This window comes from Bombus terrestris, chromosome 4, assembly GCF_910591885.1.
Source record: "Bombus terrestris chromosome 4, iyBomTerr1.2, whole genome shotgun sequence".
Lineage (NCBI taxonomy): Eukaryota > Metazoa > Arthropoda > Insecta > Hymenoptera > Apidae > Bombus > Bombus terrestris.
The window spans coordinates 14126626-14141658 of record NC_063272.1 but is presented as its reverse complement, the minus strand read 5'-3'; the positions used below and the strand labels follow the sequence as shown (position 1 = coordinate 14141658).

Here is a 15033-nt window from a genome sequence, read left to right as displayed (position 1 = left end):
AGTCAGCAAGGTTTCACAATTAAGAATGCGGTGTTTACTGAAATTATATGTAATCATATATTTTTATCATTTATTTTTATATCTGTATCAATAATTCGTGCCATGAATTTCGTGGCGATCGATTGATCTCATTACAAAATAACATGTGATTTGCTTAAAAAAAAGACGCTTATGGTCCATCGATATTATCAAAACTTTTGAAGACCAAAATTATCGAGATTTTATGCATGCTGTGTTTCATGCGGACAGTGTGTCGACTCAATTTCAAATTACAAACAATTCTGGAATTACAATTTCCGATCACGCCAATAGCACACGAGAAACACGAAAACGTATACGTAGGTTATTCACTTCTCAAATAGAAGATAAAGCGACTGTTTTTCTACACGTGTCGTTCGTGTCCATTTTGTATACGTATTAATGCGAGGGGCCACTTTCATTTTAAGTTTCTGCGCAATATATAATCTTTAAATTTTGCGCAAAGTATGTAATATATATTTTTTAATTATTCGTTCCCTACAGATTAAGTACTCGCGTTTAACTTAATGTACTTATAAATAAGAAAGGGAAAAGTATGGCTTATCGTAATCTAAACGACGCCAATATAAAAGTAATTAAAATTACAATACTTGCAAAATATCATCCCTTAATAAGATATACATTACACGAATGGAATCATTAAGAGTCGAGTTAAAAGAGAGCACGACAAATTCTTTCTTTTATATAACATTTTTTCCTTTCTTTGTTCTTGTTTGGATACATATCCATTTTTTAAATGTTGAATTTTTTCAGTGAAATGTGACTAGTAAAACGTTAAGTGATATAAAGTGATGAAACTAATATATCATAAAACGTAAGTACCATTTTGAAATCCATTTAATAAAAGGAAACGAGAACCGTGTACTGATTGCAAGGCATCGATTAGTATAGTGTATATAATTTCTTCTGTCTTCGCTTTTTTCATTTTACATATTGTACTACATTTATTTCACGGTGTATCTAACGTTCAACATTCGTGACGCTCCTGCGAACACTGTCTAAGTACAAATCACAAGAAATCTTTAGAAACAGCTTATTTTCTTTCCTTATATCTAACAGGTTACTAAAATATCACCGGCAAAGTTGTAGAGCGAAATTACTTATCACGATAATTTCTTAATTACAGTTGAACGATTTTACGACGGAATAATGTAGAATCCACTAGAGCATGTGATAATATTCTTTACGATAAAAGAAAGTTAAAGTTATGAACCTCGCAGTTAAATCAACATCAAGTCTCAAGTAGAGAAAATTATTTCAACAAGTGCGAATGTAAAGAGCAACGGTTTCCAAACAATTAGGCAAGCTCGTATATTATCAAAAAATCTAATAACATCAGTCTTCTGTTCACAAGAACTTCAATTCAGAGTTGCAAATTGAATTTAATCATTGTTCTATATATACAAATTTTAGTTTGAGACTGACAAGTGAATATTACATTTTTGCCAGTTTTGATTTTAGAAACTGTTGCTTAGACGAGATCTATTTCACCCGATAAGTGAGATACGAAGGAAAAATTTGATCACAGAGACGGTGCGCAGAAAAAATGATCAGAGAGAGAACTGAAGCTGATGTGGATCAACATATCGTTTTTGTGCTTTCACTCTGGCATACAACTTTCCGTAAAGTGAAACGCAAGAAGGAGCAAGGAGAAACGAAGCGTTTGCGCATTATTCGACACATTTTCATAAAAATATTCTTTGAAACATTACAACGTATATTACCCTGAGTGCTATATCATTTCTCTCTCGATACGGACCAACTACCAATTCTATTTACATAGATACAGAGATATTACGAAAAAAATAGACATATTTCCCATATATATATATACGTACGTATGTACCTATATATGTATATAATCTTAAATTGCCTTTCATTCAAGAACCAACCAAAAGAGTACATATTTATAGCTGTTCAAAATCTGAAACATAACTCGTGTGCTTTCTTCCTCTGTTCAACGAGTGAATACCGATTACGTTACGCTTCCTCAGAAGTATTTGATCGGGATTTGACAATTTTCCCGTTCTTTTCCGGTGATTCGTTTAAAGGCTGAGAATCCTCTTGAATGGATTGTGGATACTTTTGGTCGGGATAGTTCCATGCTTGAATGTCACCCGTACCGAAAATCTGGTAAACGATATAAGTGCCACATGCGACGCATGCAGTTACCCCAAACACTTGCCTCCATGCGTCGAGAGTTTGCTGTGAAGAGAATTCTCTGTTATTTTTGTATACAGAGACTAATTGTTGCAGATATTGCGCGAGGAAACTAGACTTAACCTCTTCATGAGCAGGTGATTTCTTTATAGATATATGATAAATGTATAGATTGAAAGCTTACGAACGAAGAGTTCATGGATTATTATAAGGCGAAGTAGTTAAGACAATCCAGGAATATGTAGAAAATCTAAATACGATTATTCATCTTACGCGAGGGAAATTTATATGGAAAAAATGAAAGGGAGCGGGACTTAAAATAAAATGTTCACTTACGCTTTTTTCTGTGAGAAGACCAGCCACTACTGGAGATAAGAAACTGGCGGTCATGTGAATTGTCTGTGCAAATGCTAATACTGGACCTGGTACCAAAAAGTCATACGATAAAGAGATGTTTTACAGGATATAATGCGTAAGATTGACTTTTAATTTGTGACTTACCAGCAAAATTTGGTGCGATATCGACGATGTTGGCCATCGCCCCTGCGTAAGCAGCAGTGATCAGAGTAACGGCTATGAACCACACCACTAAAACGAGAACAATGTTGCAGCCCAGGTAGCCGATTAACACTAACATTATTCCGGGAATTACTTGCGCTGCGGAACAAACAATTCCAGTGTTAATTGATTCGTGGTGAACAAGAATTTTTAAAGTTTGAAGTGGTCTTTATAGAATACGTACAAGAGGCGGTGAAAACTTTCCTGACATTCGTCAACGACAAAATCTGTCGCGTCATGAGAACATCAGCTATATAACAGAAGGCAACAGAGCTGAAGTAGCTACAGATAAACGGTAAACCAGACAGCACTCCGTTCTAAAACAATAGCAAAATTCATAATAAGAAGATGATATTTAACAAGGCGTGAAAAAAGCGTTTTAAACATATACCGCTTGGATACTGAATCCTAGGACTGTCTTCATGTACATTGGTCCAGAAATAATGAAGATGTAATGCACCCATATCCTTCCGAATGTGGTAATCCCAATAGACCATGCTGGCCAGGATCTGAGAATGAAACTCCACGGAACCGGCATGCTCTTCGAATAATAAAAAATTCGTTTAATTAAACAAATGTTTGGAATCATTAGCATAGAATCTACGTTTAACTTAACGAATTTTGAAAAATGTAAGCTTACAATTAGAGAAAGCTCTGTTTTCCAAAATCAACAAAATTAATCGCAGGTCCAGTAGGAAAAGTAACAGCAAATTTTTAACCAATAGAGTAATTTTTCGCAGTAGCACAAAGACTCGGATATCGTAGTGGCGAAAACAACCTCTTACCTCGCTTGCGTGAACTTGATTTGCTACGCTGCCTTGTATGTATCGTAGCTCTTGCTGGGATATTCTGGGATGCGCAGCTGGCGTGTCGAAGGCGAAGAAGTACCAGAAAAGGCACCAGACGGTACCGATGGTGCCGGTCGTATAGAAGACCGCTCTCCATCCAAAATGCGCGATGATGAATCCGCACAGTGGATAGGTTATGCCAATGCCGAAGCTGAACCCTGAATATAGATAATCTAGATATTAGGAGTAGCTCACCCCACGACCCGGGAGGAAGCTGAAACATGATGCTTGTCGAATGGCTTCGCCTTGGCTCGTGTACGATTCATGCGTGGCGACGATCGCTCTTCAGCGGTGGCGTATACATATACAGCGTTTCACCCTGTAAAGCGATTCAAGTAGAGACTTAGTATGACAGGATGAGGATGAACGCACGTGACGATGCTGGCTACAGTGGGACAATGAAACTTCTATACCTGAAAATATATCAAGAGCCAAGAGCAAAGTGCAACGAACCTACGCGATATCGCATATACGCATATTATACCGACATTCTTCTCACTGTATATTTTCAATAACATTTCGATTCATTGGAACGATCAATAGTATGTCGAATTGATATGCCAAGGAAGTTCACGTAGATCCATGTTTCTTTTCTTTAAAATAGAAAAGTATATTTGTCCAATTTTGCAGAATGAAAAGAACCATAAGGTAAGACCGAGTGTTGATTTCATTTAACATTTTGCACACGTATGTACTTCGAAAGTGACACAAATTAAACAAGTTTTTTGGTAAACCGAGAAACAATTTAAAAGGTTACAGAAAACTATTCAATAAACACATAATGTTTGTAGAAGAAAAAGAATTCAAGGAACATTCTTAACTGTTGAAATCTATCTTTGATGGTTTTGATGTTATCGCAGTACTGGATCAATCTGTAGAAAGACTTCCTCCGATTTCAATGATTTTTAGATACGTTGTAGAAATGGATATTCCGAGAAATTTCTTCCTATACACATAAGCGCTGAACTCTCTTAATTTCTGAGATATTTGCAAAAAACTGCCGATATCACTATAGTGAATTCTGCCTGTAACTGTGCGTCTGTAGCAGCATATGCGTCAGCATCGATTTGGCGATCGTGTCATCCAAGCGAGTCCAGCGCTTATATACACTGGAAGAAATTGTTCAAAATATCGATTTCCACAATCTATTAAAAGATCATCGAAATTAGGAGGAAAGTCAGTCCTTTCACAGTTTCAACCACACCTGAATAACATATTTTGAGATATATATGCTATCGAGTAACAATAAAATTTGCGAAATATTACTCTTTTCATCGTGCAAGATTCGATAGAAACTGGATCGTTCTGATCTCTTGAATCTTTTTCAAGATAATTTTCTTTATCTGAAATCCAGCCTTGATTATTAACATGGTACAGTGTTTCATGGAAAATAATATGATCTTCCGTCCCTCTGCTGATACGTTAACTCGCATATATCAATTGTAATCAAAAAATAACGATTGTATTACGTGCGATCAGCAAAATAAAAGACATTCCACACGGGCGATTTGTGTAATCGACAACAGCAGAGAGATATTGCACGCACCAAGGCTAGGCCGTTAAGACGCGAATGAAAACAAACGGAAAGAAAAAATAAAGAAGACGACATGAAACATCGCTATATGTTATATCGTTGCGTTACATAAAAAACATTATCGATCGTTTCCGGGAAAGTTTGAGTGAGAAGGATGATAACTGTATCGGTCGATCGTGAACAGAGGCGTGTACGAGATTCTCCGAGGCGGCAGAACTAGCATAGAATAAAATGGATAACGATGAGAAATATTAGCGTGTACATAAAACATGTTGCCACCGAGCCTGACTGATTCAACCAGCTGGAAGTATACTCGGCCTTTCTCATGCTGTTGAGCGGTTGCTGTTGAGTATACCTCGGTCCGGCGAATGCAACCACGTGGAGCTTAAAAAGCAATCAGACAACAAAATGAAAGAACCGTTTATTTCTGAATAGAAAATTTGACTGACACGCACATAAGCATATCTGTTGATCCGTGAATTTTAACTGAAAAGAACAAAATCTTTCGTTTATTTCTCTCGTGTTTTTTCTTTTTCTTTTTTTTTTTTCATTTCGAACAGGATAAAATGTGTTTCTCATTCGAACTTCCGCTTCTCGTATTCTGAAAGAAGCGTCAGATCATATTAGTGCATTATCGTTGAAAGCAAAAACAGAAAGAAAGAAGGACGAACAGACACGAAATTGAAATTGGATTTATTACACCCGCGTGATTCCGGCGTCGTGCGTGTTGGAATTTCGCTACAATACACAAGAAGAAAGGTTATTAGCGCCGATGGCACTCACCTTGGAAGGAAGACATGAAACGCGACCGTTCCACTGGAGGAATCCAGTGCCCGACGATGGCGTACATCGCAGGCCACGTGAGTCCCTGTACACACGTAATATACATGTTTCGGACGGTCATAATAACACCGATCATCGATCATCGATCTTCGATCGAATTTCATCTTCATGCAAGATTCTTTATATCTCCATCTATTTTTCTTTTTTATCGTAAAAGGAGACTTACACTAGCAATGCCCTGTATACTACGCAGCGCGATCATAACTCCATAATGAATTCCCGCTGCAGAGGGCATCAGTAAACTACAGATCGCCGTGATCAGCTGCGAACCACCAAAAACTGTCTTCGTGCCAAAGTACTGCGTCAACACGCCACCGACTACTTGTGACAGGATATAACACCAGTAGAATGAGCTACTAATGGCTGACTGTATGGTTGGACTCCAATCAAATTCCCCTTGATCCTGCGTAAAAAGATAATACCTGTTTCTCATTTTATGAATACAGTTTTCAATACTGTTTCTGCAAAAAATTGCATCTAAGATTAGACATTATATAGGGTGAATCAGTAAGAATGATCACCTGATATAACTCGTAACTTATTCGCTTTATCAAGAAATGTTTGAAATAAAATTCATTGTATTCGATGGACCTAATCGGGTGAATATAGTTTGATTTTTCAATATCTTATGTTTTTTGCGATATTAAGGTAACCTGTAATTTTTTAAACGGTACCGTATATTTGTTTTAACCTTAGTCGATCCAGTTGGACATTCTCTACAAGAAAGTTTGCAGTCCTATTTATACCGAAAGACCATTAGTTTAACAGATATTTTTATTACAATTTCTCAAATTTAATGTATGAAGATAATGTTAAAATACGAATACCGCTTCGCGTCTTTCCTTGTCTTTCATACGCTAAATTTGTCAAATTGATGCAATTACTTGAATGCTAAATTAATGATCTTTCTGTATAAATAGATTCATACTCTTTTATAGAGAATATCAACTGGATCAACTAGTGTCCCAAAACACCATCTAAATCGCCATAAACACCAAAAAAATAATGGTCATCTCAATATGTCAAAAAATATATTAGGAAAATATTAGAAAATCTATTCAAACATTTATTTTATGATTTTATTTAATTCGTCAGGCCTCTTGAATACAATACGTCCTATTTCGAACAGTTTTTGTATACAGCCAATAGGTAATGAATTATTTAAGGTGATCACTTTTACTGACTCATTTTGTAAATGACAGCGCTAACCGGTTGTAATTATCACCGAATTTGATAAACTTTGATAAACTATCACAATTACGTAAAAAGGTACGTACTTTGTGAACAACCTGCCTAATTACGTTTGATATATAGTAAGTGTAATATAATATCAGTTTTAATCACCATGTCGATTACAACTCGAAGGCGGAATTTACCACGACAGTTAAGTCTTGTTTTTAATAAAACTTCGACGCTTTTCGCGAAGAGGATCGGTCACGTAATATTACGTGGACAACATTTCTAATCTGCTGGTTAAGATCAATCGTAATCGATGCGATCTACGTAACGCAATCATGTTACGTGCCGCCATTACAGCAAAGCATCTATCGAACTATGGACTTCTTAGAAAAAAATCAACATTATAATTATATGTATGATGTTTCGAAGATTCGACATGACAAAAATAAACGAAGAACTTTATAAATTTTAATATTGTAAGAGTTCCTTTGTGTGTAACTGTACTCTTTGAAGGCACATTTCAAGAAACGATGCTCGTTCGTAATAGACGTATACGACCTTGACTTTGCCTCGTTGATTTTGCAATTAAAAAGACATTCGTGTGGCGCCAAGTGGCTCAAGAATCCACACGATAAACGATTTCTCATTTATCCATAATGATACTACCTCAAGTCTGATTGGTGCGCTGTTGTTGGTGAACGATGTGTTCGGCGTTACGTAACAATACTGGGACGTCACCGTAACATTGGTATCCGATGTCGTGGATGGTGGTTTCACCATCGCCACCATGGCGATGTTGATATCGTTCCTCATCATGAACGAGACCGTGAATCCCGAGAACGACAGCATATAGAGCACCACCCGTGCCGGCACCAGGTCTGGAAACGCGAGCATGCTCTGTGATCCATGTACCATCGCCCTAGCTCGAGCTTTTTAAATGCTCTCTTTCCCTTTTTTTAACGATTCGACATTTTTTCTCACACGAAATTCCTACTGTATTTCACAAAAATTTTTTTTTCTTTTTTTTTACGTTTGATAGTTTGAAGAGTCCTTTACCTCTCAGTTTTCGCAGGCTGCAGGGTGATCGTGTCTTATATATGGTATGATCTTCGTATCTGCGTAATAGATACAATTGATATTTTTATATGGAAACCAAGGAATCAATTGAGTTATAGAGAACGAATGAAGGAGACAAAAAAAGAACAGAAAGAAGTGTCTCGACGACGACGGTTATATGGCAAATGGGATCGGAAAAAAAGTAGATTCAGATTGTCGACAACGAGACGTCCTAGCGAGGCAGCTGTTCCTTCATTCGTTTCTTTGTCGAACTTTTTGGATACTCGGAATCGTGTGAAAGAGACGTTTCTGTCCATGCAAGAATGCCAGTCCAAGAGAATTGATCAAAGTGAATCGAAGGAGGAAAATATTTTCTCAGTTGCCGTGTCCGGCAGGTGGCCGTCCGAATCTACTTATTCTTCGATCTTAAAATAGATTCGTTCAAACTCGTCCTTTCTCTTTATGCTATTGTTCCTGTGACGTAAGGATACACGACTCGCGGCAAACAATCCAGTTTAATGACAGTGGATATTTAATGATTACAGCGTCATACTCGTCTACTCGAGTTACAATCAATCATCGATGAGTAAAAATATCAGCATCCTTACCTTTGTGAATCTTCCATCTTCATGCCGGTTGATAGCTGTTCCACTGAAAAGTATCTGGTCGTGGGGCACCTGCGATTCAGAAAGAGAAGGTGAAAAAATTAAATCGTTGATATTTAGAAGATTAATTAAACAGAAAGAAAGAACGATGAACAGACACGAAATTGAAATTGGATTTATTATATCCGCGTGATTCCGCAGGATTAAATAAAGATCAATCAAAGGTATCTCCTGATGTCTGGATAAATTAGATCTTAATCAAATTATATTATATGTTAATAGCGCCTGGGCGGTTGTTAGACAGAATTATACAGTGGTAGATCACTGGAATGTTAGTAAGAATTAATGGACATCATTATACTACGGCTAAATCGCTTCGACAATTTAGACATTATATTCATTCTATCTATATCTTCATTATCATACTACAATCAGACTGTCTATTAACCGATTAACGTACATAATCGATTCACGTGAAACTGTGCAATCGTTTATCTACGCACTTTTACAGCGATCACGATACAATGATATAGCAACTTTTCGCAACGGATCGATCTATAAAGATTTATTACATTTTTATGTAACTTCCTCACAATTATACATTCATCAAGATTCCTTGTCCCATTCGCATAACAATTATACATAATTCGATTGTAATTATACAAACGCTGTACATAGTGGCAGTTGCTGGCTCTAATTAACTTCGCGATTATTGCTTCAAAGTTACCTGGTAACAATATGCGTTTATTTTTCTTGTCTCTATTTATCTATCTTCTAGATAAAAATAGATACGACACAAAATGAATATGGAAATGGTATTTTGCAAAACATATGCGAGATGACAAACGAAGCCCGTTTTCGACTTCTTTTTACGTAACGATTAGTTTTCTTGACTAGCTTATGTCACGCGTCCTTATTAGAGAAATGGAATCGATAAGGAATGAAACGTTCAGAATTTAATAGTGTGCTTGTTAGGGCACGATGAAATTCCGACACGAAGCTCATATACGCGGCATCCAATGAACGCTATTCAAGATCCACCGCCCTCGCGAATTATCGAAGGTTGAACCGCTAGACAAGGCAGAAAAGCTTATGCATTGGCCGACCGCGTTGAAATATTCCTTTCGAGGAAACGTTGCCGCAGTGTTCCTGGGAACGTTTTCTCAAATTGTATTGCGCTTTCTGTAATGACTATGTAACAATCGCGTACATAGCATTCTCGCACTTAGCTTGTTTGCGATGAAACGATTTTAATTGAAATCGCATTGAAGGATGATCGAAGACAACTATATGAAATATATTAGTTGATTAACAATAAGTATATTATATATATAATAACTAAAGTGTTATAAATATATTACTGACTACTATGTTAGCATAATTACTTCGATAACAGTATATCATTAGATTAATCCACAAGCACAGTGATCTATTATTTGTTTACGACTAGCTCTGTTTGCTAGAAAAGAATGAAAGCAATAACATTTAATGTCGTATATTTTTTGTGCCTTTCTCGGCGATCAGATTTCCACGTGTGATTCATTCCACAAGTACATTCTCACAGGAAGTATACTACGTACGTAATAAGCTATAGTATTGAAATCGCGACGAGTTTTCATAATATCTTTGTTCCTATACAGAGTGTCTAATAACACATGCTCGAGTGATATAGTCCTGTTATCTGGTTTTGCATGGGTTCTGCTCTTCTATTGATATTACACAATCGAGCATTATTGACAACAATCCTTCGTTACATATTATCACGATATTATATTTTATATTTCACGGTGGGACAATCCACGATATAGCATGCAACTTGGGTATCGAATCAACCTGCATCGCGTGGATCATTTATACATCCTGAGTTACGATTAATTAATACGAATAGTTCTTTGAATTTCTAGCTGCACTTTTTATCATATTCAATTTACATTCAGATTATAATTTTAAGAATTGTTTTCATTTGAAATACTGATGTAAACGAAATGAAATATTTGTTTCTTAAAATTATCTACAGCTGTGAATAAGCAATGTCATCAAAATCTTAATCGCGGTTCCTTCTGATATTATATTATCTTTGTGTCAAAACTGCTGGAACAACATCATTCGGCTAGTTGATTTGAAAAATTCATGAGACTCCGATATTCGAAGCAGGATAATGATGAGGCGAAAAAGTTTGCAGATTTAATCAAATAAAACTTTGTTATTCGTAGAAATCTTTTTCTGTTTTCACATCTGTCTGCGAAAAATAAAAGAATATTAAAGGAAATCGAACGTAATACTGAATAAACAGATATGTAATCGCGTCCATCGTAATCTAATTTCATTACAGATCTATACTAACATTATGAAGTGTAAATGTCTGTACCTGTACATAAGTATGTCTGTGTTTGAGGTAATCTCAGAAATTATTAAGTCGACTTGTAATCGTACATTTGTAGAAGTACATTTTCTCCAGGTGGATACAGGCTGTATTTTACTACGTTTATTCTTTAGGGAACCAAGCAATGAGCACAAATGCGACGCAAATTCGATTAACACAGCTTTTTATTATAAATTATATCTATCATATATAAAGTAAATTAATTATTATTTAAACAAATAAATTATTTCTACTTCGCGATTCTAAATTTCTTAATTATTTTTATTATAGAAATAAGAAATAATTATTTCTATTATAAATTACAAAGAATTTTTAATCGCGAAATTAAATTCATATTAGTTCTTCGATGAACCGAGAGACAGACTACTTACAGCGTCGAAACACGTGGCCAATTCAAGTCTTCTTGATCAATGTCCGCCCTTGCCGACAGTATTTACACCAAAACGACGAATCTCGAATCAATTTCCAAAGAAATAATGAGTCGGTGGCACGAGCACACCTGTACTTTCCACAGCAACGTTTATACTTTTAAATAGTTCACCTCTTATTACAAATGATACGAAGGCGAGCGCAAATAAATCAACACTATCAATTTGCCCACTCTCATTGCTCAAGTGAAATAATCTAACAGATTATTGAACGAATCAAAATGTAATAAGTCGGAAGATTATCCAATTAAATTTTTTATCGTAGATTCTATTCTTGGCGATGAAATACGCAAATCTATACAACGATAATAAATATTCACTACAATAGAATACACGCGAAACAATAGAGGTTTCGAGTTACAGTTCGAAGAGTCAGGTCGAAACAAAAGTCTCCGACTGATAAATACGAATCACAATACTCGATGACTGGCGTCAAGAAGCAGAAATACTAGAGACTTCGAAGAGTCGAAGGAATCATCCCGGACGAGAAGAACAGCCGACACTGAAAGGCGACCAGACCACGAGGCATTGACTATCTTCCAGGCCCCACCACCGTTTCGTTTTAATCGACTGTCTGTCGGGTAGGAAGTCCGCAAGGATTGCAAGCTCACTGCGAGCGAGGAAACCTGACAATAATATGATAGCTCGACTGTTACATAGCGAAATAACGTTGAGATGCTCCCTGCCCGGATGTCGTATCAACGTGATCAAGTAAACAATGTCCAATACGACAAAGAATAATAGGTGTTAATTGGAGTTCGAAGGCGAACCATGCGACCATTCCAGCTGCTTATTACTTTTCATTATGAAACTTGATGAAATTTGTCGCCACTCGCGCATCGTGGGGCCGATCTTGTCCCGAGTCCTTTTGCGTTTAGAGAATTACTAGACGTACAATAACGCACGATAGAAACTTTCAATGAACTTCCTTTCATTTGGAATACTCGTAAAGTATAAAGAAGGTAGTATATATGAAACATGAAAAGGGTAGTCAGTAAATCAGTTTGTTTGACATTTGTATCCATGCCTTCGTCGCAGCGACCGTTCCTAATTTTACACGAACACGTGTTTCGCTTTCGAACTGGAACAATTTGAAATTGAAAGGTCCATGTGTGTTGTAGCAATGTGCATGATCTAAACACGCGATTAACGAAGCGAAGGGAGTGTGATTTTGATCAAATATATTTTGCATGTATGAGTCTTCCGGTATGGAAATGTTTGGAATATAACAATGTTGAAAATGAAGGTAAAAGTTGAGGCGTAGATCAAGCATTAGGAAACGTTACGATTATGTAATGTGCATATATGTATATATATTTATACTATGGCAAAACCTGTTCAAGTTCATAAAACTTATTCTGTTTCCTAATAAGTTATCAATGGTACGATAACATAAGAAAAAGGAGGGAACACGACCCTTGAATTTTTCGAGATATCGACATGATTCAGATGAAAAATTTTGTTCTTTTTCGGCCATGCTTGAACGCCACGAGCGGCGTTCGTGAAATCGCAAGGTCGTCACTATGGAGCGGGTCAATTTTCGCCGATCGATTAACTAACCAACTGACTACGTGGAAGGCGTGCTACTCGTTCGCTTTCTGCATTGGATACATAGACCATTATGTACAACAGGTGTCACTTGATGTTTCATTTCATATGCGCTATGTCATCAGAAACTTTATGCGGAAATCGGTTATAATCGCCAAACGATATACGGTTAATAAGAAATGCACTATTAGCATTTGATAAATGCTGTAATATGTTTATTATCAAATACTACATAATAAGGGTGTTTGTGTAAGTGTTCATTGATGTAACAATAATACTTATTTTCACTAAGTCTATAGGTGCACGTTATCCTTAAAACTTTTCTGTTTTCTATTAACATATTCCTGTTTTCCATAATTGATCTGGATCAATGGAAGCTCTAGAAATACAGCGCTTCATAACTAACAAAATCTGTCGCAATAAAAAAGCAAATGTAAAAAATTATCGATGATAAAGAAACGTGAAGAGGGGAAAAGATAGGATTGTTCCTCAACTTCGTCAATTAAATATTTGTTTGAAAACCAAACCCGATTATTGCATGAGGTGGAAGAAATATTTATACGCTAAAGTTTGTTCTCGGTTGCACTAAGCTTAATTATTTCTTAATTGACCCTATTAAGCTGTATGAGTAAGTCGAGTCGCACAATTTGCTGCATGGAAATTCTTGAACCGGCCGGCGCGGCGTCAAATTAGACATGTGACTAGTTCTCGTGACATTATTGACTGACCTCAATTCTCCGATTTATCGGTTTCCAGAAAGCAACATGTCTATTTGCTTATCTAAGTGACGGAAAGTAAACACGCACACATGCAACGTGTAGCTTGTATAATTGAAACGTAACAGGAACACAATCTTCGACTTTTCTTGCCTAGTTAATTTCGCACACAGTTATCTCGTTCCTGTAACTGACGTAAGGATTTCATGCTGCAAGAAAAATGAAGGATTAGGAATTATAAATGTATATAAACTGGGATCGATTGTGGAACATTCTGTCTAGTTATAAATAAAAACCTATGCTTCAATAACATACATACATACATAATGAACAATTTATAGGTACTGAAACATTCGAGAACATCGTGTATACAGCAAGACCAGCAATCTCGATAATCAACGCAGCAATCATAAGACGATTGACACGTAATTAGTTTGCTACGAAGGTGCCACAGGTTACATCATCCAAGATATCGATGACCATGGAACTAATTTCGTTTCATCTACTAATCGTTTGATATAAATAAAAATTCTCGAAATATAACTACTGTGTCAATAGTTCGACGGATTCTAACCTCGTATTGACGCTTGTCCGTGATTTCGAGGTTATGTCCGTACGAGAACGGTGTTCTCGGGACGGATGCGGCACGTGGCCATGGCCTTCGTAGTCAGAAAGGAGAACAGGGGAAAGAAAACAATCGATCGTGATAGTGACTCACCCCGGTCAGGTTTACTTCCGGCCAAGAGTTGTTGAGTTCCGCGGTGCTCGTTCTGATTCACATTTTTAACCGAGAGCGGACGTTCCGCCAAGCTTCACGCATTCACCAACATTTCTTTGGTGGCAGAAGAGATCGTGAACACAAGAACTTGGAACTGACATTCGAACGGAACACACGAAACACACGTTCACTTACACAGCATAGAATCACGGCGTACAACGATACGGCGTTTCTGGAAAGCTCGTTGTACCGAGGCGTAATGGTCACGTGACGCAGGCGCGAATACGCTCGCGCAGCGATCGATTTGAAACCGTTGCGTCGTCGTCACACGACGCTGCGTTCCCTTCTTTGCTATTATTGCTTCAAATCGAATCACGAAACGTCCATCATCGATTTTGTGCTCGAATGACGTAGTTGC

General features: G+C 36.9%; 1 protein-coding gene across 4 annotated transcripts; it reads right to left on the bottom strand.

Annotated features, from left to right (window-relative positions):
- Positions 1-33: 33 nt before the first annotated feature.
- Positions 34-14832, bottom strand: LOC100644958 (sialin). 4 transcript variants are annotated; one of them, XM_012307919.3, is made up of 12 exons: positions 14616-14832; positions 8826-8894; positions 8218-8276; positions 7828-8039; positions 6149-6385; positions 5923-6007; positions 3543-3763; positions 3149-3298; positions 2942-3074; positions 2701-2856; positions 2536-2621; positions 34-2244 (listed from the first exon to the last, which is right to left on the bottom strand). In XM_012307919.3, exons 2-12 carry the CDS (start codon positions 8846-8848, stop codon positions 2020-2022), a joined length of 1587 nt encoding a protein of 528 aa, XP_012163309.1. In that variant the 5' UTR covers positions 8849-8894; positions 14616-14832; the 3' UTR covers positions 34-2019. The 4 variants fall into 4 exon arrangements, with proteins under 4 accessions (XP_012163309.1, XP_012163308.1, XP_048261333.1 ...); XM_012307918.3 differs by lacking the exon at positions 14616-14832 and adding an exon at positions 11577-12109; XM_048405376.1 differs by lacking the exon at positions 8218-8276.
- Positions 14833-15033: the final 201 nt, after the last annotated feature.

Excerpts from the sequence above, each read along its gene's own strand:
- LOC100644958 (XM_012307919.3), bottom strand. The coding sequence starts at position 8,848 with ATGAAGATGGAAGATTCACAAAG. Across the intron at positions 8,277-8,825 it reads AAGATGGAAGATTCACAAAG|ATACGAAGATCATACCATAT; the intron begins GTAAGGATGCTG and ends TCTATTACGCAG. Across the intron at positions 6,386-7,827 it reads GCGCACCAATCAGACTTGAG|GATCAAGGGGAATTTGATTG; the intron begins GTAGTATCATTA and ends CTTTTTACGCAG.